Raw genomic sequence first — 26,404 nt, forward strand, 5'->3', positions numbered from 1 at the left:
AAAATGAAAATTAGAGGAAAGTAAGAAGCAAGATGGTAAAGGGGCAGAAAAATGGTCGGATATATCTATTTATTTTCTTATCCTTTTCTATAAACAATTTGTTTCTCATTTCTTCATTTACTTCTAAGGACAATGCTTTCCATCTTTCTTTTTTCGTTTTCAACTTGTCGTTGTAACAGCGTTGTAGGTGGGCAACCATTTCTCTTTTCTCTAGTCTATTCAAAACAACCATGTCAGAAAGAATGAAACAAGAAACGCAAACGTTATCAGACAGACTAAAATGAGTCTCAATTTGCATTTACAGTGGGTTTTTTTTATAAGGATTGAATGACTCAGGTACTGGGACAAATATCAACCGCTTAGAAATAAAGTAAAGGCATAACATGCCAAGAACAACTTCTGTCAGGATTCAAAACAAACACAAATTGAAACTGACATAGAAGCAACCAATGATGCACCAAAACTTCACCAAAAGAGCTCCTCACAAGTTTAAACAAAAATGGAAAAGCAGCCTGCAGACAAAATCAAATTCCATCTCTTTCCTGAAACACCTTGCTTGCCTGGTTTAACCAAATACTTGCAGTTCAATCATCGATCTCTTTCAACCCCATATCAATATGGAGGCAAATAACCCCGCATCTGTTAAGCCTTCCATTCGGTTTGACCACAATTTTACCAGCCCTGTGATCAAGATACTCAAACACTTGTACTTATGCATCTGTATCACCACAAGAAACGTGACAGTCATCATTACAATACCAGCGAGGGGAAATTTTCTCAAGGAAACTGTCAGCCATGAAATATGCCAATATACAAGTTTAATGTTCAGATTATTAGTTAAAGTAGATCAGCAATTGAGACATTTTACAGTAATCCAGAATTCTTGACCTGCTTCTACGTAGAACTATACGGAATGAATTATATGAAAGACCTTTCCACTAACCTTAAAGTAATCACACGCAGGGTAGGAGTGAAACGCCTGCTGGAGAATGGTTACCTGAAATTTACTCCCATATACTTCCAGTACAAGGTCCTGCATACATGCTTGACCCCAAAAAAAAAAAAAAAAAAAAAAAAAGAAGGTCCGGCATACATGATGATTTGATAATACTTTTACAAAGTTAAATATTTTTCTTGTTCTTTTTCCCTTTATAGAATGGCTATGTGGATTTATTGTACTGTCCACTATGGTTAGTTTGCTTTGCTCATCCTTTTTTTCTTTTTTTTCTCTATCTAGGCTAGGAAATTTGAAGTTAAACAAACGTGCTTCAGGCATGTTTGACGCATCTAATTAAATTGCCACCATCATTTATAACTGGTCAGGTCCATGGTTTGATATAACATGGTTTAGGAGGCTATAGGTAAGTTTCTAACTTTATCTTCTGATTATGAAGAGGACTACTACGATTATTTAGTCTCAATCTCTTCTCTATCACTTTTTATAGCTAAGCTAGACAACTATGTTTGAGTATATGATGAACACCTAGTGGGTGAACAAAATATAAAACAATCTAATATGTCAAATGTAATCCCTGTAATTAAAACATGAAAACAAAAGATAAGATCCAGGAAACTTACTTTGTGAGCACTAGAATGATGTATTCCACGCATGAACATGGTCATGAACGAACTAGCGGCGACCACAGCAAGCATGTTAACAAGCTGCAAATCAAACGCTCTAAAGCTGGAGTGGAGGTATGCAGAAGACGAAAATTTTAAATTATGATAGCAGGGTTTGGTCTAAGAATTAAATTCCAGTTCGGATTGATCTCAGCAAAATTATTAAAATGCCAATTTCAGCGTTGCTAATTGCCCTCAAGATGATTTGCTATCAATTTAATTATATCAAAATCTCGTACATTCAATACTAATGAGCAGATTACAAGCGTTTCTGGCCTAAGAATCAAGGGACTAAATCCCAACCAATACAAACTAACCTAGAATCAGAAAACTGTCTGATATCACTGTATCAGGGTAACTGAAGTAAACCATAAAACACAACAGAAAACATCTGGATTCCAATGTATTCATACATATATAATTTAAGTTGCCCACTGCTGTATACAGTATGAGAGTTACAACTACTACACAAATTTCAACCCTGGATTTTGGTACTTAAAACTCCTGTACATTTTGGTCGGAGAGTGGGACTCTGTGTATGGATAATTGCTACTGCAATTGAGAAGGACTGCAGAATGGACATAGTTGGTTGAAAATGAACAAAATATAAACCATCGTGGACATTCAACATCCTGAATGTGGGAGGGCCATGTTCTGAACCCTGAAGAATTGAAATGGGAGAAAAGCATCTCAATACATATTCAAATAATTGCATAAATGCTCAAAAGTTAAGTACGAATAGATGTAAGTATGTGACAAATTGTTCCTGGATAATTTTTAACATCAACTAACATTCTGTAGCCTTGCAAAGAACCATATAGCTTTAGCATCACACAAAAATATGCTCGAAGTATAAAATACCATGTTTCAGTTCCCATCAGGTAAGTCATAAAAAACACTTCATCCTTCGTTTTCAAGCAAAAACAATATTATTTTCCAGATTCCGAGATCTTATGTCCAAAAACATTAACTCATCAGACCAAGCACCGGATACACAAATTTTGTAAACATGTATGGATGTGGTCAATTTTAATACTTGCTCAACAACATTTTGTATTTCAATTTGTAAGAAACTAAAGGGGGAAGGGAGTGAGGTAGGAGATTGGCATACCTTTCGATTTAAATCAAATGACTTGCACTCGCCCTGAGTGTCCGATTGAGGGAAAATGTCTTCTTTGCTTGGTTTGGTTTGAAGTACTGTGAGTGGGCACCCCAGATCCCAACCTCCACAGTCACAATGTCCACCAGATCTCCATCTTTCAGTTAGACTTGAAACACCACCATTTCTGGTTCTTGGCCCACCATGAAGACCTGCTGGGATTAGAACATCCATACTGGTAGAGCAATCACCATTATTTCGACAACATTCGATAGGGACTGAGGCTTCCACAGTAGCAGTTTTCTTGACTCCAACTTTCTTTAAAAATTTCAAACCCCAACCTCCAGCCTCCTCCTTACGATCATCAGGGAGATGGTCTTTGACAACAATGGCAGCCAATTCAAAATTTGGAGGGAGATTATCTTCTAATAAATTGGGCAGACCTAGAGCATCTTGATTGTTGCCTGTATCTAGGCACGACTCCCGAGAAGAACTTTCAAGTTTCGAAATTGGTCCACTCAATTTGGAGGAGGTTTTTTGTTTGGACGAGTGACCTGACCTGAATACTTCTGCCACCTTCTTTGATAACCCCTTACTCTTCCTGAGATTATGGCTAGAAGTATGCATCTCAATACCACCACCAAACAAAACAAACTCAGTCTCCATGATCTTTGAATTGTTTGAGCAGAGCGAGACCAAATTATTCACTTTCATCTTACCAACGAGCTGTGACTCACCATCTTGAATTTCATGGTCCTTTTGCCCACCCTTTCCTGAATGGAACAAGTATACATAGTCCAGAGTCTTATCTTCTTCAGACTCAACCTTCCACAAGTTGGCTACATAGACCTCCCTTTTTTGATCTGTGGAGAAAACAAAATGAGGATTCCCTCCCTTCCATGTGCATTGAAGCATTCCTTGAGAAACAGTGGCGAGAGCAGAAGCAGAAGATTGATCAGAACACGCAGAGTTTGTACTACACAGAGAAACAAACCTTTTGTGGCCAGTATCAGATCCATTTTTATGGCTTCCCTTATTTGGTGTTTCCTTTTCTAGCACCGGTGAAGAAGAGAAACTTAATCCACCAGGAGATTCTGTAAAATCATAGCATATTGAGCCTTTCACATCATTTGTATTAATTCTTGTCAAGTCTGTATTGCTACCGAGGGGACCGAATTGGTGGAACAAAGGGCTCTTTAATATATTCACCATGCTCTTGCTCCCCATAACTGTACCTACAATCCACTGTCCTGCAGGGCCTATCACTACACTCCCACCTCCAGCTGCCAATGGACATTCTAAAACAAACCTAGTAGAATTACATGTATCTCCACTTCTAACTTTAGCCACATTCAAGCTCTCAGGCAAAGCACCAATCTTTGTCGAGCTCAAATTCACAACTGCACTGCATCGGGTAGCTTTGGATGCACTAATATGAATCAATTCCATGCAACGACGACGAAATTTTTCATCTAAGCTCAGTATATGTTTTGGAATCCTTCTGTCCAAGCCCAGAGCACTTGGAAACAATGAACTTTTTGTGCAACATTTACTAATTTGTGAACACTTAACATTTGAAATTAGGGCATGCTGTGGATTTGACCATGTGACTAACCTTTTCAATTTTGACCCAGAGGATTTTAAAGTACCATTTCTTGACAATTCCCGCTCCTTGCTCAATCTATGCAATGAATCGTCTTGTCCCTGGTGATCTTTCTGAGCATCTACTAACTTATCATCCATCTGCTGACCCCAATTAAATACCACACATTAATGGCAGCTAAGTTTTTCCCTATATTTTGCTTCAAACCGAATTATATAGACTTGGTGGTAGACAGCCTTATATAACTGTCCAACTCTTATCTTGCAAGAAACCTGAACACAAACACAAGCGGTAAGCATAAGCTATCAATTTGCAAATTTAAGATGACATCAATTGGAAACTTTGAAGTTTGTCCAACCCAGAAGCTACGGAGATAAGTCCAGAAATTGATCGAAGCTGTCAAAATCAAGCTTGGGAGATTGTTTTCAAAATCTGAAGCGTGAAGCATTAGGCTCCAGGCACAATCATAAAAAATAAGCTTGGAGGTTTTTATTTATTTGTTGTGCTATCAAAACCAACTGCAATTATATCTTCCACAGTTTTCTAACTTTCCCTTGGTGACTTAGATACAGTTTCTCCCTAACCCAAAACAGGAACAACAAAAAATCTCCCACCAACCCAACATAGCTCCTAATTCAGTAAAAAGAAAGAACTTAATTCCTAATTTCCATCTGTTTATGGTACAATTTCTCTAAGAACTGAGAAAGAAGAAGACAGACAAAAAGATTTGATCTTTATACATCTTAACTCCATATAAATAAAACCCAGAAAGGAAAATCCAACACAACATTAGAAAATCACAATTAAACCAACAAAGTGGCCTATGATAAAGATGAATAAAATATTTTAAAAAGAGGCAGAAAGTGGCCATAAAACATAATAAACAGACACCCAGAAGAAAAGTTCAAACAATGTAAAATATACATAATAAAAAAACTAAAAAGACCAATTTTTTCTTTTTCTCTTACCTTAGGAATTGGATCCAAGAAGAAGCAAGCAGCTTATTTGCAATGCATTTAACACTGTTCTTACTCCTCAAACTTTGAGCTTGTTGTCCCAACCGCACACTTTAAACACAAAGAAGACTGAAAGGTCAAATGGGGAACCACCAAAAAGAAAGTAAAGGAAAAAAGGTGGCCAAGTGAAGAAGAATAAACAACCAGCTAAGCACATGGAAAAGCAAAGATAAGCAAGAGCCACCACCACCACTACTAATGAGATCACACGTCTCACAATTCTAGGTTCCAAGCCATCTGTTTCTTTTCATTTTCAAGAAAAAATTACAACTGTTTTTAGGCAACATTGAAGAAAGAACGAAAGAAATTATGAGAAATGCCTGAAAAAAAAAAACTGAACTTTATTTGTTTTGGGTCTGAAAAACTGAAACAAAAAACCCTCTGAACTGAACCAAGAGGCGTGGTGGGGGATGAAGTGGGTTTAATTCGTAAGCCACGTTTTCTGGGTTGAATTTGGGTACTTGTTTAGTTCTACCGAAGCCCCGGGTTCAACTGTGGCGGGCCCCACCTCATATTCTTGCATTTTCTGAGCCACTACATTGACAAAGAAATTTACACAAAAGTAGATGCTTAACAAAAAGTTTATAAATTGCGTGCCTTGTTGATTTTATGTTAGAAGAAAACTTACCCAATATATTCACGGTTGAGGAAGAACATGTCGCATTGTTAACCCTATCTTTTGATCATTGATAATGTGAATTTTTATCCCAACGTGTAATCCGCAATCATGACAATATGAAATGTAATGAGTGCTAGTGGCCTTACTAGTTTTTGTTTTTTTATCTATTGAGTTCGATGATTAAAACATAGACATCTTTCAACATTGAGAATATGCCTATTTGGAATTACATTTATAGAAAACATTTTTGCTCCTAAGCGTTTTTATTAAAATTGCTTTTATTAGAAGAGCATTGAAATTTTTGTTATAAATCCAATTGTAAATGTTTCATGAAGAAGCACCTTCTCACTCTTATGCACAGGTAGATCGGTAGAAATCATATTTTCTTCATATCTGTTATGAATGCGATGGTGGGTGTGGTCGTGAGGGCACTTCTTTAGGTAGTAGTGATAGGGTTCGTTTAGACTCATAGGTTGATTTAAGGTTTTGGTTATGTTGAGTTTGTGGGCTTTATTTGGATTTATGATTAATTGTGATTATGTGAGCTGGTGCGGTTTTTGTCTGCGTTAGTTTTGTTTTTAGCATTTTAGTTTGTTGCCTTCTTGAAATTGGTATTTTAGATATCTTGTTGATGTCTTTGATTATACCGTTGAAATTTATCTAATGAAGTTTCTATTTAATTTTAAAAAATGAAGCACCACCTCCAAAAAGTGGTTTTATGAACCCAAAAGTACTTTTAAATTGTTATATCAAACATAGTCAGTAACATTTTCCATTCCAAAAGCACTTCCAAATTAATTAGTGATATTGGTCATTATACTAACAAAGAAATTTATCATATAAGATAAGACTTGGTATTGGATATAAAATTTTAAACACACACACCTTGCAATTAGCCAAAAGTCACAAGTAAAAAGTAATGTAATATTTTTACTTGAGAATTTGAATTGAAGATATAATATAATATACACTTTGAGTGTATAATGCGTACGAACTTATCTCTTTACTATTGGTATATGGTTCAAAAATAAAGAGGGAAAAGGTTTAGAGGGTGAGCTGGTGCGCATGATACTGAGAGCCAGAGAACTCCACTAGTAGGTCAGGGTGGCCCCCACTACAAGTAGCCGAATAGGAGAAGGCCACATCAGCTAAATTGTTCACATTTTATTATTATTATTATTATTTAATAATTATTATTGGGCAATTCGGTTCAAGTTCAGACAAATTTGGTTTGTTTTCATTGCTTTGAATTTTGATTGCCACAAGGCTACGACTTGGTCTCTTGGACTTGGACATGTGAAGAGAGAGAGAGAGAGCCATATAGCGTAGGAAATGATCAAATACAAACATACCTACACCTACATACATTACATTCTCTTATTTGTTTCTAATTTTTATAGTATTTATATTTATTATTATATTATTAATCAAGTTAGTTTCTTTAATGTGCTCATATTCTCCTCCCCTACTTATTTATTATGTAGGCGGCGGGTAAATTAAATCTCATCTTTCAACTCACTCAGAAAATCAGATCGGCCATCACCTCAAAAGATTTATTTCCAGCATTGAATGGTTGCAAGGTTGCAATCATAAAATTCATCATGGCTACTAAAAACCAAAACCAACCAAATTAATTATGGTTACCCTTGTCTAGATCTCTCCTAAATAATAATCTAATGTAAAACAGAGTGTGTTGTCTAAAGAACTTATTTGAGGATCAACTAGTCTTTTGTGTAGCGGTAGTTATCTCCGCTTAGTTAGAGAAGGTCTCAAATTTGTTTTACATGGATGCAAAAATGATATCTAGTTGTGATTGTTCCATTATGGTAGTGTAGTTCTGTTGTTTATCTCAGTGTAAAAAATATTTTTTTTTGTCAAACAAAAAGAACTAATTTGATGAGTAAAACTTCTCTATTACAACATATGATAGAGAAGTGTTTCCCTAGCTTTGTTTTCTTATCACCGACAGACAAATATTTGATGTTTGAACAATTTTTAATATTAGAAAAAGAAATACCATTAGACTAAAGAGAATAGCTAACTTGAATTGTTTGGTTAGATACATGTCTCGATAGCATATTTTCACCTAAAAGTGGTTTTTAAAAAAAAAAAAAATTGGGATAATAAAAGCACAAATTTTTTTCCAAACCACAAAATGCATTTTTGTGAAGTTCAACTACTTACTACGAAAGTCGGATACAAAAGGTAAAAAAGAAAAGTGTTTTTGGGGAAGGAAAAAAACCCTTTCACTGTCGAAAAACGTGCTTTTTTGTTGTTAAAGGCAATTTAGTCACGAGCAAGATTGATATAGTTAGTTGGTGGGAAGTTTTTCTTGTAATAGCAATAGATGGTGGTTGGTGGTCTCTAGACTAGGCTAAATTTTCTGCAGTGGAATTATGGGTAGTGAGTTATATGACAAATGAAATTGCTAACGGCATCCCCACTACCACTAGTAGAATTGGGTGTTTGTGATTATAGACTAGCATTTTTCTATGGCATCTATCCTCCATTATCATTTGTGCATGGAAAAGCTTTTACATTTGCTCAATTAATCAATATATGATCGCAACCCTAAGGCACCATTATATGAAACTTGGTTAACAATTTCCCTGCAATATGATGATAATAACTATTTTTGTTTCCATTTGATTAAATCTAATACGGTTGTTAGAATCAAAACAAATAGAAGAGTTGTTTTTGTTGAAATATTTGATTCGTTTAGAACCATATTAAAATCTCATATTCAGATTTGTAACGAGTGATCAGTTGATATATAAAGAATTAGACCACGCACACTAATATCGAGACATATTGATTCAACCCCATATCCATTGAAAACTCGAATGATCATATCGACATATTTAGTGTGAGCTTGCGTAAGAATCCATACAAGTCTATGGACTCATCCACCGGCTTTCACACAATATTTCTTCCATCCAACAATATTCCCTGCAATGTGAATATTCAAATATTCAAATTTGGTAGCCGGCCTGGGGGATCAGTGGGACCAAACTGAATCTTAAATTGGGCATGGGCATGTGCGGGCTAAAAATCTTGGGCAAATGCAGACTGAAATGAGTGAACCTGATTTTGAGACATTGGTTGACAAATATGACATTGACAACAAAGTTAGTGTCTATTTAGGAGCCGTATAACCAACAAACCAGTTGAAAAATGAAGGCATTTTGTCTGCGCTCTGTAAATTTTCACACCTAACAATTAACCGAACACCCGCTTTTTCGAGGTTTGTTTTTCATATGACTATTACACTTTCGTCGAAGTCATAGCATTTGGGCTTGATTTTTTTGAACTCCAAAAGTATGCAGAAGAACCTAGGACAAACAAACAAGGCCCTGTTCTCACCTCAGTTCATTTGAGCAGCTTCTGAAAACCTGCATAACTGTCATTAAAACGTTTTGACTTTGTGTCAATTAATCTGTGAAGGATAATTTTTCTGGCATAACAAAAATAATGAAGAGAGAAGTCTTTTTTCTTTTCAATAGAAAGGCCCAATAAAATTAAGTTACTTGGAAATGGACCACCAATGTCCACACCAAATCCTCAACTCTCGGGCCAGTACAAACATACCCAAATCCTCAACTCCATGCCTGACATGTGACTTTTTTAACGGAGATTTAGATGGAAATTACTAAAAACTAATGATGGGGGATAAATTGGCGATAGAATTTAGTACGAGTGCTAAATTGGCTGAAAAATTAATTCATGGTGTAGATTTCAACTAGAGTGATAGTTTAGGGGGGGTATTCGGCAGTTTACCCACATAAAATTGTTCCACTGGTATTCAAGTAAAGATGCCATGAAAATGTACACCTTACAAGTTTGAAATTTGTACAAGAAATAGCATCACAAGAACTTAACATTGTTATGCACTTTTCTATACAGTCCTGACTCACTTATTTATTGGATAATATTAATGACCCAATTTATTGAATTTTTTTTTATTAAACCAAGGACAGACAAATCCTGGTGGAAACAGGGTCCTGCAAAATTGGTAGATTAATTAGTCTATGGCTAGTATACTACTCAAATCCACGATTGGATGGGATAGCTGCATTTGAAAGAGTTCACTCCACTGATATGAGCAAAGATATCTGAGGAATCAACCAAATCCTCTTCCTCTTTCACAACTACCTGTGAGATAACAGAATAAAAAGGACAACAAAACTTTGTAAGGCGACAAGACAATCAGAATAAGGAAAATGTAACAGCTTGAAAGAAAATAAAAATTCTTGGTAGATATAAGATGAGGCATATGTTTTAATAGTGTAAGAAGTATTACTTCATCGTCTTCGTCGTCTTCATGGTTGCTACAAGCAGGTCTATGAGTCTCTCCGAAGTCATCGTTCTTCGCAAATCTTCCTCTGACTCGAGGTCTGCTGTCTGCAAGTGTTTTGCGGCAGGCGTACTGCATATTTGCTTGCACAATTAGTGAGAGTTTAAATCTTAATCCCCTAGTATGAAGCACACATAGTGACATACATGCACATATGAGTAGAGGCAAATGCTTTTCACAAATGTTTTCCTCTTATAACTATATGTAAGAAGATATAATAGGATGTTGAAAAAAAGAAGGGAACCCTAGTGTGTGTGTGTGTGTGTTTGTGTTGGAGAGAGAGAGAGAGAGAGAGAGAGAGAGAACCTTGATTTTCTTGGTGAAATTCCTTTCATTCCTTTTCTTCATGTACCTATGGATTTTCTCTTTCCTTTCTTCAACAGAGAGCTTTCCTACTTTAAAATTTGGGTCTTCTGCTATTGGAATCTCTGTTGGTAAAGAAGTAGAATTCCCAGCTCCATTCACCAGTTGTTGACTCTCAGCACTAAGTGCCTTTCAAGTAGGAAAAAGATGAAAAATACACCAAAAAGAAAAAAGGTTGCAGAGAAAATAACATTAGTCCCTTTCAGTGCACAAGAAAGAAAGTGCTTATATTCTTATTTTGATGCTAAGCCTGCTGATATTATTTGGCAAAGTTGAATGTGATACCACTTTTCCAGTCTCCATGCAGGTGATAAGAGTTTAAAGAGAGCAGATAAACAAGATTATACTTCTATAGATGTGGCCCCTAAGAGGATTTATAGAAGATGATCATACGCCCCATCGATGCCTCCTACATATGGAATTCTAAGTCTTTTGAAATTGACTCTAATGACCAATTAAAGCTCATGTGAGAGACAGGACTAAAATGAATTTTTAAGAGGGCAGGTGTTGAAATGTTGTGTTACTTCAAGTTCGTTTTTCAATTCACACAGATTGAATTAAACCGTTTATATGTGTTTCTTGCCAGAAAGAAAATAGCTATTCCATAAGATCTCTCTAAGCACTTATAAAGTACTAAAAGTTTCTAGCAGCGATTAGTACCTGAAGATCTTCGGGGTTAAAAACCCTCGGTAATGATTCTGGACAGAAAATTCCACCATTGTCTCCCTGATATTCCAAATCTTGCGGTTGAAGTTCAGAAGCCATAAGGATGCTGCTGGTGAAAATTCCAGAACTGTCAGCAGATAATGCAGCAGGATTTATAGTCCCAGCAGTCATGTATGGTGGTCCCATACCAGGACCAAGAAAAGAACAAGAAGGAGAAGAGGGTTCAAAGGAACATAAGAAGGCACTGAAGACAAGCAATCCTCTTCAAAAACCGATGATAATGGAGCCGGCATAAGAGGCACTACAGGTTCAGCAGAGTACTGAGAAAATCCCTCAACAACAGAATCTGCTAAGGAGATTTGAGGTGGCACTGAAGAGAAATCAAACTGTTCTTGTTGGGGTACAAGAAACGGAGGCACGGAAAAAGGAGGGGATTGAGAAAAATCGATGGAAGCTGATATGTCATTATCAATTTCTTCTTGGGAATCAAAGATTATGGAAAGATTGCCACTATTGTTGGTGGTGGTGTTGGTGACGGTGTTAGTGCTAGCGGCAGTGGTGGTGGTGTTGGTGCTTGTGGTTGTGGTAGTGGTGCTAGTTGTTGTGGGGGTTTGTGCAATGGTTGTGTCAGTATTGCCATTGTTATCCTGGTAGGTACTGAACTTAGTTTCTATGTCTGGGGGAAGTGAAAGATTTGTAGCAAAGGAGGAATTTTCTTCATAGCAGCAATTTGGAGAAGAAGTAACCTCTGAATTCTGTAGGGTCTCTTGGAATAGTTCAGGATCACAAAAATCAAAAATTTGAGCACTAATCTGGCTGGAAATTTCATCCTGCAAAACATCAGAGAGCAATGTTAACAATATGATTATTTGACAAGATTACATGTAAACCTTATCATCAACAATAAGACTGTAATAATAAAACCTTTTTCTTTAGCCAACTAGGAGCATCATTCTTCATATTTTTGCAACCAATAAAATTTTATTATTGTTGCACAAGATTTTGACAGAGGCATGCTACATCTTATGACAGTAAATTTATATAACAACCTGTGTCACAGTAGAGCTTTCCCTCCCTCCATCCCTCTGTTTTTCTCTTTCTATATGCATGAAGCAAGCATATGAAAAGTATAAAATACAATGAGATAGTTTTCCCAGGTTTTTTTTATGCGGTTTCCGTGGACCAATCTTCCATGTATATGTACATATATGATTCATGAACACAATGAGTTCTTTAAAGAAGGATGGTCGGGTGGTCGATTTTTTGTGCAAAGTAGGAAAAAGATGTGCATTTGTGCTGCATGTGACATGTAGGAAAAAATTTACCCAATTTCAGCTAGAAATCAATGGAGTTAACTAAGATGGAAGCTCATGGAATGTTAGTTTTGTTCAATTTATAGAAACGACTCAGTCCGAGCGAACAGTGAGAATTTAAAGGGCACTTGAAAGAACCAATTTATGTTATCCATGTGAAATGCTTGTTTGTCACTAGGCTCCTTTAACCTTGTAAACTCAAAAAGAATCAAAGATAGAAAAGCTTATGGGAGAAGCATAAAAAGATAAATATTCCCATTCTAATCAAAAGAAAAGTGGAAATTTACTAGTAAGGAAATTCAGGATTAGAATGCTAAGGTGATGGCACCCTAAGACAATGACAATGACAATGACAACTTTGTGGGTATTATTGGAAACAAGTTTGAAATATCTGCCAGGAGTGTGCATATGAAATAGCCTATATAAATGGCTCAATGAATGGTGGTACAAATTTGATGGGATTTGCTTGTGGATCATTCTATTTTGAGTAAAATGCCTTAACCCCCACAAATTCTTTGGGAGTTTGAGAGTTGAATCAAGTCCGAAACAATAAGCTCGTCGGATCAAATTTGTTCTTTTGTTCCAACCAGTGGCTCTCAAACTCAGAACATTCTGAATTGTACAAGAGCCAAGTATAAAGATGATGATGATTTATTATTATTTAAATTTGGAAATGTCAAAATCAAACAAGACATTCAACAAGAAATTTACACGCAGCTAGAAAGGAAGAGATGCGAAAGGGATTGAGCAGATGATGATGGTTACAGAAAGAGGCGAAAAAGAAAGGGAGAGCATATGAAATTCCTGCTGCTTTGACCAAGAAATTTTACCCAACCAAAGCACAAATGAAAAAGGCAAAAAAAAAAGAAAAAAGAAAAGAATGCATGCATGATTTTGAATGTTCCATTGAATAATTTTGATTAGCTTGCAACCATCTTTCATCTCAAGACTTATTCTGAAGAACCCCATTTGCAGAAACACAAACTAATTTGCAAACAAAACACAACATAAATTATTCTGCTCAATGAATTTGATTCTATTTCATCTCCAGACTAATTCTGAAGAACCTCATTTGCAGAAAAACACTAATTAACAGATTAATCTCAACAAACATGCACAAAAACACAATCTTGGTCCAGGAAATTAACAAACATGAATCCATGCATGCATCATGCATGAACAGAGAGCTAAACACAACAATGGAGATTGAGATTTAAAAAAAATGGGGCGGGGAGGGGGGAGGGGATTAATAATAACCTGCTCCTGCTGCTGCTGCTGCTGAATCACATGCTGCAACATGGTTCCAATTCTCTCTCTGTTGCGTGGCTTGAGCTTTAATCAATGGTTTCGCTTGCTTAATTGAAAAAAGAAAAAAGAAAAAAATCAAAGAGAGAATGTATTTAAAATGCAACCAATATGTACATGCACATCGCTCCTCCTCACGGGCCTTGTTGTTGTGATCTGGATGGAAACTATACAAAGGAGGAGCCAAATGCAACAGAATCTCAAAGAGCTAGCAGAGCCTATAACGATCCAAAAAACCAAACGACCATGGCAAAAAAAGAAAAACAATTTACAGAGAGAAAAACAGAGGAAGGTTAAAAGAAGGGTGAGCTAAGAAAATGGAGGGGTGTGGGGTGGCAAAAGTGAGTTAATAGCCTAAACTTCATATATATATATAGTGGTAGGGGTCTGTCCGTACTTAGCCGTCAAGCCTGGCACTGGTCAACCCGAGGCCCGCGGGGGATCGCTAGCTTGGGGTCCGTACATGGCGTGGCACTCTGGATGAACACAAGTGAAAGAAGACTGGACACGTGGCGAACTGGGTCTCGAGTCTCGACCAATGAAGGGGTGACCTGGCAGTGGCCTCTAATGGATTTTGTTTTGTTTTGTTAAGAGGCAAAGCTGGTTTGGTTTGGTTGGATTTTCTTAATCTCTAACCTTCCTTAACTCACAACAGTTAGAGCAGAAATTGGTTGACCAAGCCTTGCCTGTTGCCCGATTCTTTTCTAAGTTTTATTTTGGTAACCCCCGATTCTTTCAATGTGGGTAAATATATAATCGAAGAACGTCCTCAATGTGTCCTTGTTTGGCATACAATATTGGATTGAATTATTATTATTCAGGATTTGGTGTTAACATGTGACTAAGGAGCTTAATTAGCTAAATAGTGCGATCATGCATATGGTATATACTATCTACACAACATTGGATTAGATCATACCTTAAACCCCGAATGTGTACACCCGACTTTAGGTTTCGATTCTCGAACTTTGAATTCTAGATCATAAATCAAACTAAACGATGTCTGATTTAATTTTTGTAGTTTAAAAAAATATGATTACCTTCCTTGAGCCATTGAGCTATGTATTTAACTCCATACAACGCAAAGCTGTCGATATCTTCCCCTTTTACTGTAAAGGGAATTTATTTTTGAGATCAGTCAACTAAGGGAAGAAGAATGATGATTTTGCTGCAGTTACATAAAAGATATGGAATGGTACACATGCTAATAATTTGGGGAATTATACGCAGTGGATAACGATAAAGTTATTCCACTCTGGACAATATCCAAAATAATTTTGATAAAAATTCATGACTAAATTAACTTAACACGAAAATAATGAAACCCAAAATTTTAAAAAATAAATTAAAAGTGACTCTCCCTTTCAAGAACCTTAACCGCAGTCTTAGTCATTGACTGATGCTGAAATAATTATGCTTCTCGATCACTGGAGAATATATATATTGTGTACTTTCTTATAATTCAGCCTTTTATTTGTATAGATCCTTATGGCATAGAATTGATATGATATTGATGAGGATATGAGGTGGACGTGCAGGACATCTTATGCTTGATAATGCAGAGGTGCTCAACTACTCTTGATCAATCATGGGAGTCAATTTCTGGCTATGAGCTACACCATTCAAATTGAGAGTGAGAGAAGATTAGTGGGAGTCCTCCGATCTCCGTATTTACGTCTAAAATTACGCATTTTCATCTTTTATTTTAGAGTCTGTTATATTTTATTTTAGGGATCGTGACATGAAAGTCCCTAACAACTTTCTTATTTATTATAAATCAAATGACTAAATTGTAAACCCAAAACAGTTAAGTATGGATACTCAAAAGTACGTAGTTTCGGGTATGAAAACAAAACAAACATGGAAAGATAAATTTATTTGAAATCTCCTAATTTCCATTGATGGAGATGCTACACCTTCATGATAAATCACATGGAATTTTATACAATGAATATTTGTTCTATGAGGACAAAAGATCATAGATTTGGTTTCATACATGCTGGATCGGTTTATGTTAGGGAATCATAGATTTGGTTATATGAATGAATACCTTAAGAAGGTTGCATGGTCCTTTTTTTTTTTTTTCCTTTTCTCTTTTTGATTCAACAATACAAAAATGAAAAAAAAAAAAAACTATCGTTTATAAGATTTGAATTCAGGAACGTATTCAACAAGACAAAGACTAAATTACTATTAAACCGAAGGGTAATTGACAAATTTTGTTTTGGATTCGACTTAAGATGTAGAGTCATGATCCATAATGGCAAACTAAAGTTATAGATGACAGGTCCTAAAGCATGCCCTTGACGATGCATACATGTCTTATTTCCTTCTAATGCTTGAATTTGGATATAGAATCATTTTCATTTTGACCATCATATACATATCATCACCAAACCTACATAAAAAAATGCTCCACCTCCTCCTTTTTATTCCAAACCCCATGCAAAAAGGCAAGCCCAACTCCATGAGCACCCAAAAAAATACACTAGGGTTAATTTGCTTTGCATCAATAATTTTCTCTTTCTAAAAATTTAGGCAAAAAAACATGACTCGTGCACATGTTTTAAAAAAGTGGGATCAATCCCCTTCCTCAATTTAGCTTATACCTCTTTCCAATCAATGTGGGTCGACAATGCTCAATTATATGTTGTTCTGGAAACTTAAGCTAACCTTTTGGTTTGTGCATCCTTTTAGAGAGCTTTCCATTTTCTGGTTTTGGCAAAAGTTCTGGAGCATGAAGTGATTCGCATGTCTCATATGTTTTGTGTTTTAGATTTTACAGAAGGGAAATATACCCTTTCTCGGAATCTAAGATTGTGTTTGATGAGTTACGTACCATACCAAACTCTCACTGGAAACATGAAACAAGCAAATTCTGTGTTGAAGGGACGGGAAGGTTGTGCACATGGTTTTGCAAATTATATATGCTAAGATTCTACAGAACATGTCCATTAGCATTAGCTCCATCCATCCGTCCCCATGACTTGGGATGAAATGATTAACATCATGTGATCTGTTGGGATATTGGGTGGCTCGATACTAACCATGAGTGTCAATGGAGTTAATCCCATGTCAACAGTGGCAGAGCAAAGAATTTTGTCATTGTCTGAGGCGTGATAAAGAAAGTTATCAAATGGCATATAAATAGGTGTGTTCAAACATTTCGTCAAACACCTTAGTCATTTGCTTAAAAAGAAAAACTCAAGAAAATTGAGGTCATGCGACCAACATGTACACTATAAGATGACGTATATATATATGTGTCCTCAGACACATCTTTCTTAGATAATTTTTAGCAAACGCTTTTATCACAATGTGACTACATGTAAGAGGAGCGTTGTATACATCCAGTTATACACAAGAATTTCTCAATTCCACTTTTCGGACTAACTGAAACTGCTACCTCTTTAACAACTTCATTAATCATGCATTAATTGAACAGAAGAAAGAAGAAAAAAGATGTAATGTCTCATCGTCTTCACTCAAGGTTCTGCTGTAGCATCAATCTAATCTTTGCTACAACATAACCATGATGGATGCCCATTTCGTCTGTATGGCTCTCATTAAATTCTTAGGCTCAATATTCAACAGACATGTTTTTTTTAAAGAATTTTACAAAACTGGAAAGAGGGCATCAATTTTTACACTTTGGAATGCCTCTGTTTTTCTTTCTTAGATAAATGGTATTTCAAATTTGACAGAAATAATGCCATATACAATTTTATTCTCAGGAGAGCAATATACTATACTGGGATATTTTTTATTTTTTATTTTTTGGGAATCAAATTATTGTGGGAATTTTTTTATCTGGCTTGTACCATTTTAGCCATACAATCTGCTTTGGAGCTTTGTAGCAATATTTATTTGATATCAACCTTCAGACCACATGTCTGGTTATGTGTCTCACTTTTTGATGCAGAAGATGAATAATTTTGGGTACATTTACATATTCTTGTCTGTGTCCCTATAATATTTTCTGAGTTATAACGCTGATTAATCATCAACATTTGGGACAAGAAGAGATTAGTGAATGTAACATTTGGGATTTAATATGGGTATTTTTCTAAAGTTGCATGTAGCTCTTTTGATGTAAAATCCACGTACATCTAAATAGGCCTAAAGTGAAAAACAATATCGGTACAATATAAAGAGAACATGACCCATATTTTATTTTTCCTTTCTATTTCTCTTATTTTGCTTAGTCAGCTTCTGTTCTTAGGTTACACAACTTGATTACAATTCATAAGGCCATTTCTCTCAACAAGGAGTTTTCTCCTTCTAAAGGTTTTTATAAGTGTGCGTTGTGGATTGATATGAAATTTTTAACGGGTTGATCCGGATAAGTTTCGTGTGAGATTCGAGTTCTATACCAAGACGTGCCGTAAATTTTCACCCCTAAATTTGAACAATTTGAGCTTAATCAGCATTCATAATGAGTTGGACTGGAGTTGAGTTTATTCAAATCAAAAGGAGTTGAACCTGAGCCCGAAAACCAAATCGAGTATATCGGGTTGGATCTGGGTCGCCCTCCCAACTTGCTCAACCCGCCCAATTTGCTACACCAGTCCATTTTACTTTGGGCCAGCAGCTTAATAGAAGCCCAACCGGAGCCGGTCCGATTTTCATTTTAAGTTTGATAGAATCCCTAAATCATAAAATCCAAAGACCATCGACCTGATTTTCTTTCTTTCACAAAGTTGGATTGTATCCCTTTGTGTCCTTGCGAGACAGCGCTGCCCTCTTCTCTTGACTTCACTGAGTCGCAAGCAGCACAAAGGCTGACACAAACCCTAGCTCTCTCTGCCATAATGAACTGCTCGAGTAAAGCTCTCTCTTCCTCTCTATCGCGTTCGTTGTTTTACTTTTATCTTTTTTGGCTGATCTCTCTTTTTCTAACTATTACTCTTCTTATTTGCCCGTATAGTCTCCGGCGAGGTGCCGGAAGAGCCTGTGGTCTCCAAGAAGTCTGGTTTGCTCTTCGAGAAGCGTTTAATCGAGAGGCATATCTCGGTGTGTTTATTTCTCTCGCTATCTTCATTCTAGGGTTTCCATTGGTTTTACCATTATTGTTTGGTTACTGAGAAAATTCCGGAAAATTAAAGAATAACTAGCATGTGAAAACTTCGGAGTGCATTTTGTTTATGCCATTTATTGCTGCTAGAAGAACTCACATTTTTTATATCTTAGTTTTGTTTAATAAATTTCAGTTTCAATGCTACATATGATAGAAGACTAAGTGTTTGTAGTTGTCCTGTTATCTTACTAGGAATATGGAAAATGCCCGATAACTGGAGAACCACTTACCGCTGATGATATTGTTCCAGTTAGAACGGGCAAGGTATACTGAATTTCGATATATTTACTTCATTTCATTCTTAGTACAACTTTTGGTTGATCTTTTTATATATTTAAAAACGTATATACTTGTTTATATATGTGTGTATGTGTATGTATATATATATATATATATATATATATATGTAATTATGGGGTAAAATGGCCTCTTGAGCTGTGCACTACATGATAGAGGGTAGCCTTCGCTTACCCTTAGAAAAGGTGGAACTTAATCATGGGTCTCTGATAAGATGCCCAAGAAACTTTATCTGATAAGCGAGTTGGCATTTTGTAATTAATATAGCTCCTTATGTGGTGGATTTACTATGATGGCTTCCCGTGCAGATTGTAAGGCCCAGACCTGCACAAGCTGCTAGTATCCCTGGCATGCTCGGAATGTTCCAGCTTGTATGTCTTCTTATTATACTATTACTGTTTTCATTCATCACCTTTCGGCATTTACGTTTATCTTGTATCTTTGACTGTTGTAGATCCTAAATTTTAATCTGTGTTTTATGCTATACTACAATTATCTCATTCAAATATGCAACTTGATTATCATGAATATGTCATGGTCTTGGAATTGTCCAAGAATAAATCATGATTTGCTGTCCAGAAATAGAGATTTGTTTCTTACCCAAAATATAAAATCTTGGGAACTCCTGGCAAAGACATGTAAATATAGCTAAATAATGTCCAAAGTTAAGTGAAATAAACAAAATTACGAAATGTCATGGCTATGCTACTTCTTAATTTGATGCAAAAAGAGTAAATTTTAGATTATTACTGAAAAACTTTAAATATAAGATATAATTTTTCCTGATATAGCCGTCTCCATTATTCTGATGACTATAACCAACCAAAAGCATCCACATGATAAGTGGGACTCATTAGCAATCCCAGCATTTGCTTTCAGAGCTTGACGAGTTCATTAGCATTACCCCATTCACGGACTGCCTAACTTGAAAATTATGGATAAAATTTATGGGTTATTGGATGGTCCTTGTGCATCATGTGGAATATGTTATAAGCACTATAATGAGTTACCAACAAACTGTCCATTGTTCATTCTGTTTATTGTAGCAGTTGAGCCTCTATTTTTAGTGGGTTATGAATCTTAAGAACTGGTTTTGGACAGTGCTTAATGTAATGATATGATTTTACCTTTTTCTTTTAATAATATTATTATTGTGTTGTCTAGTGTTATTGCTTTGTTTTCATCTCACATTGTAGTTCCAATTTTTGAAGTTTATTTTATATGTATTCTTTGTATAGTGAAGGAGTTTTTTTTTCCTTCGTACCAATAGGAATGGGATAGTTTGATGCTAGCTAATTTTGCGATGGAGCAACAATTGCATACAGCAAGGCAAGAGTTGAGTCATGCTTTGTATCAGGTACTGCAACTAGGTGATATTTCTCCCAATTACATATTTTGCTTAGTCAAGGTACCTAGGTGCCTTCTTTTCTTTCCTTTATTCTTTTATTTTTTTTCTTTTGAGAACTACATATTTAGCTTATACTTATTTTGCATTTTGTTAGTCTTTTTTTTTTGGGGTTAACTGCAACTGGAATATGACTTCATGTGGTCGAATGATCTAATTTTAGTAATCCATATTTTGGCAGCATGATGCTGCATGCCGTGTTATTGCGAGACTCAAAAAAGAAAGGGATGAAGCAAGATCATTACTTGCTCTGGCTGAGAGACAAATTCCCATGTCAGCACCATCAACAGTTGCAGCAAATGCCTCTGTCCATAGCAATGGGAAACCAGGTTTTTTCTCTATATGCTTCTCAGAACATTTGATATATTTTCATAAGTTTACATGTTAACTCATTGGAGGTCTATTTTCTTCTATAGCTGCTGATGACCAGCTGGGACCTGGTGTGAGGAATGTACGCCCTGGAATATCTCCCAATATCCTAGATGATATGACTGAATGTAATTCGGTTCTTTCACAGCAGAGGAAGAGGCGACAGGTACTGTTATGCAACTGTTGTCACTTGCTAGATTTTTAGTAGTATACCTTCCATCCCATGCATAGTTTTTATTGAGAAAAGATGCTGGTGAAGGTCAGCCATTTTTACAGCATTTATCTAATAAGTTATATCTTTAATTTGTATATGGGTTTTGTGCTCAGATATCCCCAATGTTGGCTCCAGTTGATGCTTTGGAGAGGTATACTCAGATATCTAGCCATCCCCTTCATAAAACAAGCAAACCGGGAATTTTATCGATTGATATTCATTCTAACAAGGTATGCGTTTGTTCTTGTTTTATTATTATTTGGTTTTGTTCAAGCATCACTTCTGTATGGGTATGGCTGCTGTGTGCCTTGCTATTCAGTACTTACTGTCATATGCGTTTGTGGTGTTGTAATGTCTCTATTGATCTTTAGGTCTGCTATAGCCCTGTAGAACTTATCAAAAGAAAAAAAAAAGGTGGTGAAAATGAGTTTAGAAGGAACAATTTAAAATTCAATGAATCTGGAAGCTCTTATGTTTTAGGGTTCAATTGCATGGTTCAGTTTTGCCATATGGATAGCACATGCTGCTATTAGATGAGAATTTGGATCTTTTGCATGCTTTTTCTACCTTGATCTACTCTCTGCTCCAAAAGTTTTTTCCACTTTTTTCTCTTAAAGGTAGACACCTATTAAGGAAAAAGTAATTTCATCCTTCTGTGCCCACCTGTGTGTTTTATGTCTTTCTGATATCCTGTGCTAAAATGTCAAAAACAATACCCTAGAAGGATAAAAAGTTATGTTCAGTACGCATATCAAATTTAGCTTTATGCAATTATTGTTAATTATGTGCGCCTTAGTTATGTTTCCATCTTGCTGATCAAAACTATTTTTTTTTTCCTTTTCCTTACAGAACATAATTGCAACTGGAGGGGTTGATACAAATGCAGTAATCTTTGATCAACCATCAGGACAAATCATATCCACTCTTAGTGGTCATTCAAAGAAGGTATCATCTATTAACCCTATCAAACAATTACTTGATGTCTTTTCATTAATGCATATTGAATGGTTATGTATCTTTTCCTTGGTAGGTTAACAGTGTCAAAATTGTACCTCGGGATGATCTGTTAATAACTGGGTCAGCAGACAAGGTAAGCCACATTTAATTTATTTCTTCTCGTTCATGGACATCCTTTATTGATTTGTTCATTGCTTCGTTGCTATTTCATCTTCAATATTTTCTGGACTTCTGTTGCTAGCTTTGCATATTATTCGGTACCAATGTGTAACCCTGGCCACTACTGAACTTTGAATACCTCAAAATTGCAAGTTTTGAGTTGGGATTTTTGAAGTTTTACTATGTGGACCTACACGAATTCAAATTGAGATGCTAGATTTCTTTATATTGCTTTACATGTTGTAACTGGGTAACCTCCCCTGACCTGAACACAAAGGTAACAACAGAAAAGAAAAATAAAAAATTGGAGTAAACACTGAAGTGTGCATGCATGCAATTTAGAGGTTATGCATAGGTTTTACTTGTGTAACTTATCAGATATTCAATCTAGTGAAGTCTATATTGTGATGTTTTGATATCATTTTTTTCCATCAATGTTGCAGACAGTTCGCATATGGCAAGGGTCTGATGATGGGAACTATAACTGTAACCACGTTTTGAAGGACCATACTGCAGAGGTAAATAGTTTTGATTCAATCTTTTCCCCAACAAGTTCACCAAAAAAAATGCTCCAAGTCCCTTTAAGTGGAAAAATGAGCAGTAAATCAGGGAAAAAAAAAAGTGAACTTACTCTGCTTCAATAACCATTTCTACTTTTTGTCTTTCTGTGTCCAAGTCGTGATGTTTCTGTATTTCCTGTGTTCAGGAATTTTTGGTTTATGTTATAAGATGTTTGATAACTAATGAATAATGTCTGATAAAATAAACTGCTACCTGGCAATTTTCTTTTTATTTGATATTTTTTGAGGGGCACTGCCCAGCAACCGAGTTTTATTATGTATTGCATTCTATATACTGGTTATGTGCTACGTATATTACTTTATTTAACATCTCAAAAAAAATTCAGGTGCAAGCTGTTACTGTGCATGCCACGAATAACTACTTTGTGACTGCTTCTCTTGATGGTACATGGTGCTTTTACGATCTTTCCTCAGGGTTATGTCTGACACAGGTTATAATCCTTCACTCTGTGTGTGTGTGTGTGTGTGTGTGTGTGTGTGCATGCATGCAGGATGCCATGTTTTCAATATCATGCACTTTGTCAAGTATCATTCTTTTTGAACATCAGCTTCTATCATGAGGCAGTACAATACAAATGCATAAACTTGAGGACATGTTTATGCAGGTCGTTAAATATGTTTAGTATGCAGCTCTTTGCATTTCATTGGTTGATGAAGTGGGGAAAATATTTATGGTTGACGAAGTGTCGAAACTTCTGTAAAATGTTATTGTATGTTTAAACTGATGCACGTGTATAGCTGCTTCTATACTAGTTGAGTTTGCTAAAATAATGAAAAAAGAGAATGGAAACTTTTTCATTTGAAACAGAGTTCATATTTTTTTTTCTCCACCTATGTTCTCCTGTGATATCATTATCTGTACCTTAATTTGCCTTGTCCTTGATTACGCAATGAAAATTTCTTTGGCTCTTTAGGTTGAAGACCCTTCCGCATCTGAGGGCTATACATCTTTGGCGTTCCATCCTGATGGTCTTATCCTTGGAACAGGCACCACTGGGGGCCTTGTGAAAATTTGGGATGTTAAAAGTCAGGTGTGCAGGCATTACTTTTTCTTCTGCTTTCAACCTTTATTTTTCAGTTCTGATTTTACTTTCATTACTTGTGCTAATTGACAGACAAATGTTGCGAAGTTTGAGGGACATGTTGGTGCAGTAACTTCCATCTCCTTCTCTGAGAATGGTTACTTTCTTGCGGTAGGTGCTCCACTAAGAAAAAAAATGAAGTAGATAGAGAATTATATGATATCATGCTCATATATTTTACATTTAAATTGGACAGACTGCAGCAAGTGATGGCATTAAGTTGTGGGATCTACGCAAATTGAAAAACTTCAGGACATTCACTCCATATGGTCCTGACACACCAACAAACTGTGGTATGTATATTCTCATAGTTTCTTTCCCGGCAAAAAAATGAGAAATATTTCATTGCAATGCTTTCACTGTGCAAAATTCTGTTGAATCACTTGAAAGCAACTCTACTTCTTTGGGATTCTTGGTTGACATGGTGAATTTTTGGTTTACATTTACATGTATCTAATTCTTCTTGCTAGATGAGAAAATTTCCTGAGGTCATATATCTATACGCTTCCCTTTTTGTTATAGTCTTCCTATTGTCCTATGTAATCTCTCATTACTTTAGTAACAATGAATTGGATAAGATTTCTTATTTAGACTTGTAATATCATACAAGTCTTGCCAAATATGGAGTATGATGAAAGCTCTGTTTCTGATCCATGCAGTTGAATTCGACTACAGTGGAAGTTACCTTGCTGCTGCAGGCTCCGATATAAGGTCAGTGTTTGAAAAACATACATTTTTGGATTGAACACCTGAATTTTTTTTTAAAAAATGCCTTTTCATTTGTGTTAATAATATCAAGAAGCTTAACGCATGATGGGGGTAGTTTAAAAATTGTAATATTCTACTGAAAATTATAGCATCCCATAATTGTATATGGATATGCGATGAACTGTAACCTTCTAAGTACAATTATGGCACACCCAAGGACAGAAGATTACAGTTTATGTCATATCCAAGGAACTACCCATTCTGTTCCTCCTACCTGCCTTCTCCCTCCCTGATTTCTCTTTTGAAGAAGATTATGAAATGAAATGATTGGCTTAGATTTACTGGACATTAGTGTAGTGGCCTGTGAAAAACTGGAATTTGGTATAATAGTGGTTAATTACTTAAGTTGTCTGAAAGTTGCCATATTTCTCTCTGAGTGAATGTGAGAAAGCTGACATTTGCATTTTACGTCAGTCCAACAGAAGCTGGATATTCTTTGAAATGCATGACAGTTTAGCAATAAATTTTGAATTTAAAGTATAGTTTCTTCTCTATTTGTAAATTCTCATCTCCAAATGCCAAATATTCTGCTACCGTCTTGCTTTCCAGAAACTTTTGAACACTGATTTTGGTATTTTGCTTTTGCAGAGTCATCCAAGCTACTAGCGTCAAATTAGATTGGAACACTATAAAGACTTTTCCTGATATGTCTGGCACAGGTTATTTCTCTTCCACTCGCCTGTCAATTGTTGGTTGTGGGCCTTTGTGGCCTTTACTTTACATTAGTCCCTGAGGTTCTTTACATTAGTCCCTGATGTTCTTTACCTTCTTGTCTTGTTTTAGGTAAAGCAACAAGTGTCAAATTTGGTCCAGATGCAAAATATATTGCAGTAGGATCGATGGACCGTAACCTACGCATTTTTGGCCTGCCTGGCGATGATAGTGCAATGGAGCCCTGAAGTCTTATCAAAGTTGCCCCGTCTGCAGTTGCTGTTACCTTCACTGCGGGTTAATTTGGATTCATCTTGTTGGCCTTTGAACAGGGTTTTGAAGCAATTGTGCCTTGTAGAACATTTATGTAGTTTTGTATTTCCATGTGCAGTGTTAGCTGAGCGGTAGACGTTATTCCAGGGAAAAAAAAGGAAAGAAAAAAAAAAGGGGATAGAAATAGTTGAATGCTTAAGAGATTTCAATTTTCGTGGCATATTGGCGGCTGAGGTTGTACTATTATTTTTTCATGTTCTTAATTCCCCCAAATACCATCATGACATTATGGTTGATCATGACTTGAAACCAAAATTGGTTATTAATGTTCCGTTAGGGTTTTTTGGTTATTAGCACGAATCTAACAATTCTTAACCCAGATATACAGTTTTAACCATTCGAACATTTTTAAGAAAAAAATTAGTTCTGCAAATTTCCCTACCATTTAGGCACGATAAATTGTGCAGCACTAAGAGAGACGAATGCACGATCAAAGGGATATTCCCAAAATCGAATTTAGAAATTACAGATAGAAAATACTCCAATTCTGCTAATGACAATATGACTTGTGCATGTAAGCTATTTTTTTGGTGTTTTTGATGTATTATTTTTT

The 26,404-nt window shown here is 35.9% G+C and overlaps 2 protein-coding genes and 1 pseudogene across 10 annotated transcripts; 1 reads left to right on the forward strand and 2 right to left on the reverse strand.

The window, feature by feature from the left end:
- Positions 1 to 243: 243 nt before the first annotated feature.
- Positions 244 to 5,842, reverse strand: LOC103343379 (cadherin EGF LAG seven-pass G-type receptor, putative (DUF3527)). 8 transcript variants are annotated; one of them, XM_089046155.1, is made up of 6 exons: positions 5,483 to 5,842; positions 5,291 to 5,389; positions 2,732 to 4,594; positions 1,579 to 1,662; positions 944 to 1,033; positions 244 to 718 (listed from the first exon to the last, which is right to left on the reverse strand). In XM_089046155.1, the coding sequence occupies exons 3-6, from the start codon at positions 4,460 to 4,462 to the stop codon at positions 602 to 604; spliced, it is 2,022 nt and encodes a 673-aa protein (XP_088902281.1). In that variant the 5' UTR covers positions 4,463 to 4,594; positions 5,291 to 5,389; positions 5,483 to 5,842; the 3' UTR covers positions 244 to 601. The 8 variants fall into 8 exon arrangements, 6 of the variants coding, with proteins under 6 accessions (XP_088902281.1, XP_088902280.1, XP_088902283.1 ...); XR_016124192.1 differs by having other exon boundaries at positions 944 to 1,044; positions 5,291 to 5,838; XM_089046154.1 differs by having other exon boundaries at positions 5,291 to 5,842.
- A 3,866-nt stretch (positions 5,843 to 9,708) lies between these two features.
- Positions 9,709 to 14,299, reverse strand: LOC103343380 (uncharacterized; annotated as a pseudogene). Its single transcript, XR_016124776.1, has 5 exons — positions 13,911 to 14,299; positions 11,335 to 12,170; positions 10,618 to 10,803; positions 10,258 to 10,383; positions 9,709 to 10,109 (listed from the first exon to the last, which is right to left on the reverse strand). The product of XR_016124776.1 is annotated as an uncharacterized LOC103343380 (transcript).
- A 4,321-nt stretch (positions 14,300 to 18,620) lies between these two features.
- LOC103343381 (pre-mRNA-processing factor 19-like) lies at positions 18,621 to 26,085 on the forward strand. Its single transcript, XM_008247044.2, has 18 exons — positions 18,621 to 18,782; positions 18,886 to 18,971; positions 19,228 to 19,299; positions 19,641 to 19,703; positions 20,603 to 20,689; positions 20,919 to 21,066; positions 21,154 to 21,272; positions 21,434 to 21,550; positions 22,170 to 22,265; positions 22,351 to 22,410; positions 22,880 to 22,954; positions 23,344 to 23,448; positions 23,932 to 24,048; positions 24,133 to 24,210; positions 24,296 to 24,392; positions 24,759 to 24,810; positions 25,456 to 25,526; positions 25,651 to 26,085. Exons 1-18 carry the CDS (start codon positions 18,770 to 18,772, stop codon positions 25,764 to 25,766), a joined length of 1,572 nt encoding a protein of 523 aa, XP_008245266.1. The 5' UTR covers positions 18,621 to 18,769; the 3' UTR covers positions 25,767 to 26,085.
- The last annotated feature ends 319 nt before the right edge of the window (positions 26,086 to 26,404 follow it).

This window comes from Prunus mume, linkage group LG2 (genome assembly GCF_029339155.1).
Source record: "Prunus mume cultivar Tortuosa linkage group LG2, ASM2933915v1, whole genome shotgun sequence".
NCBI classification, from domain to species: Eukaryota; Viridiplantae; Streptophyta; class Magnoliopsida; order Rosales; family Rosaceae; genus Prunus; species Prunus mume.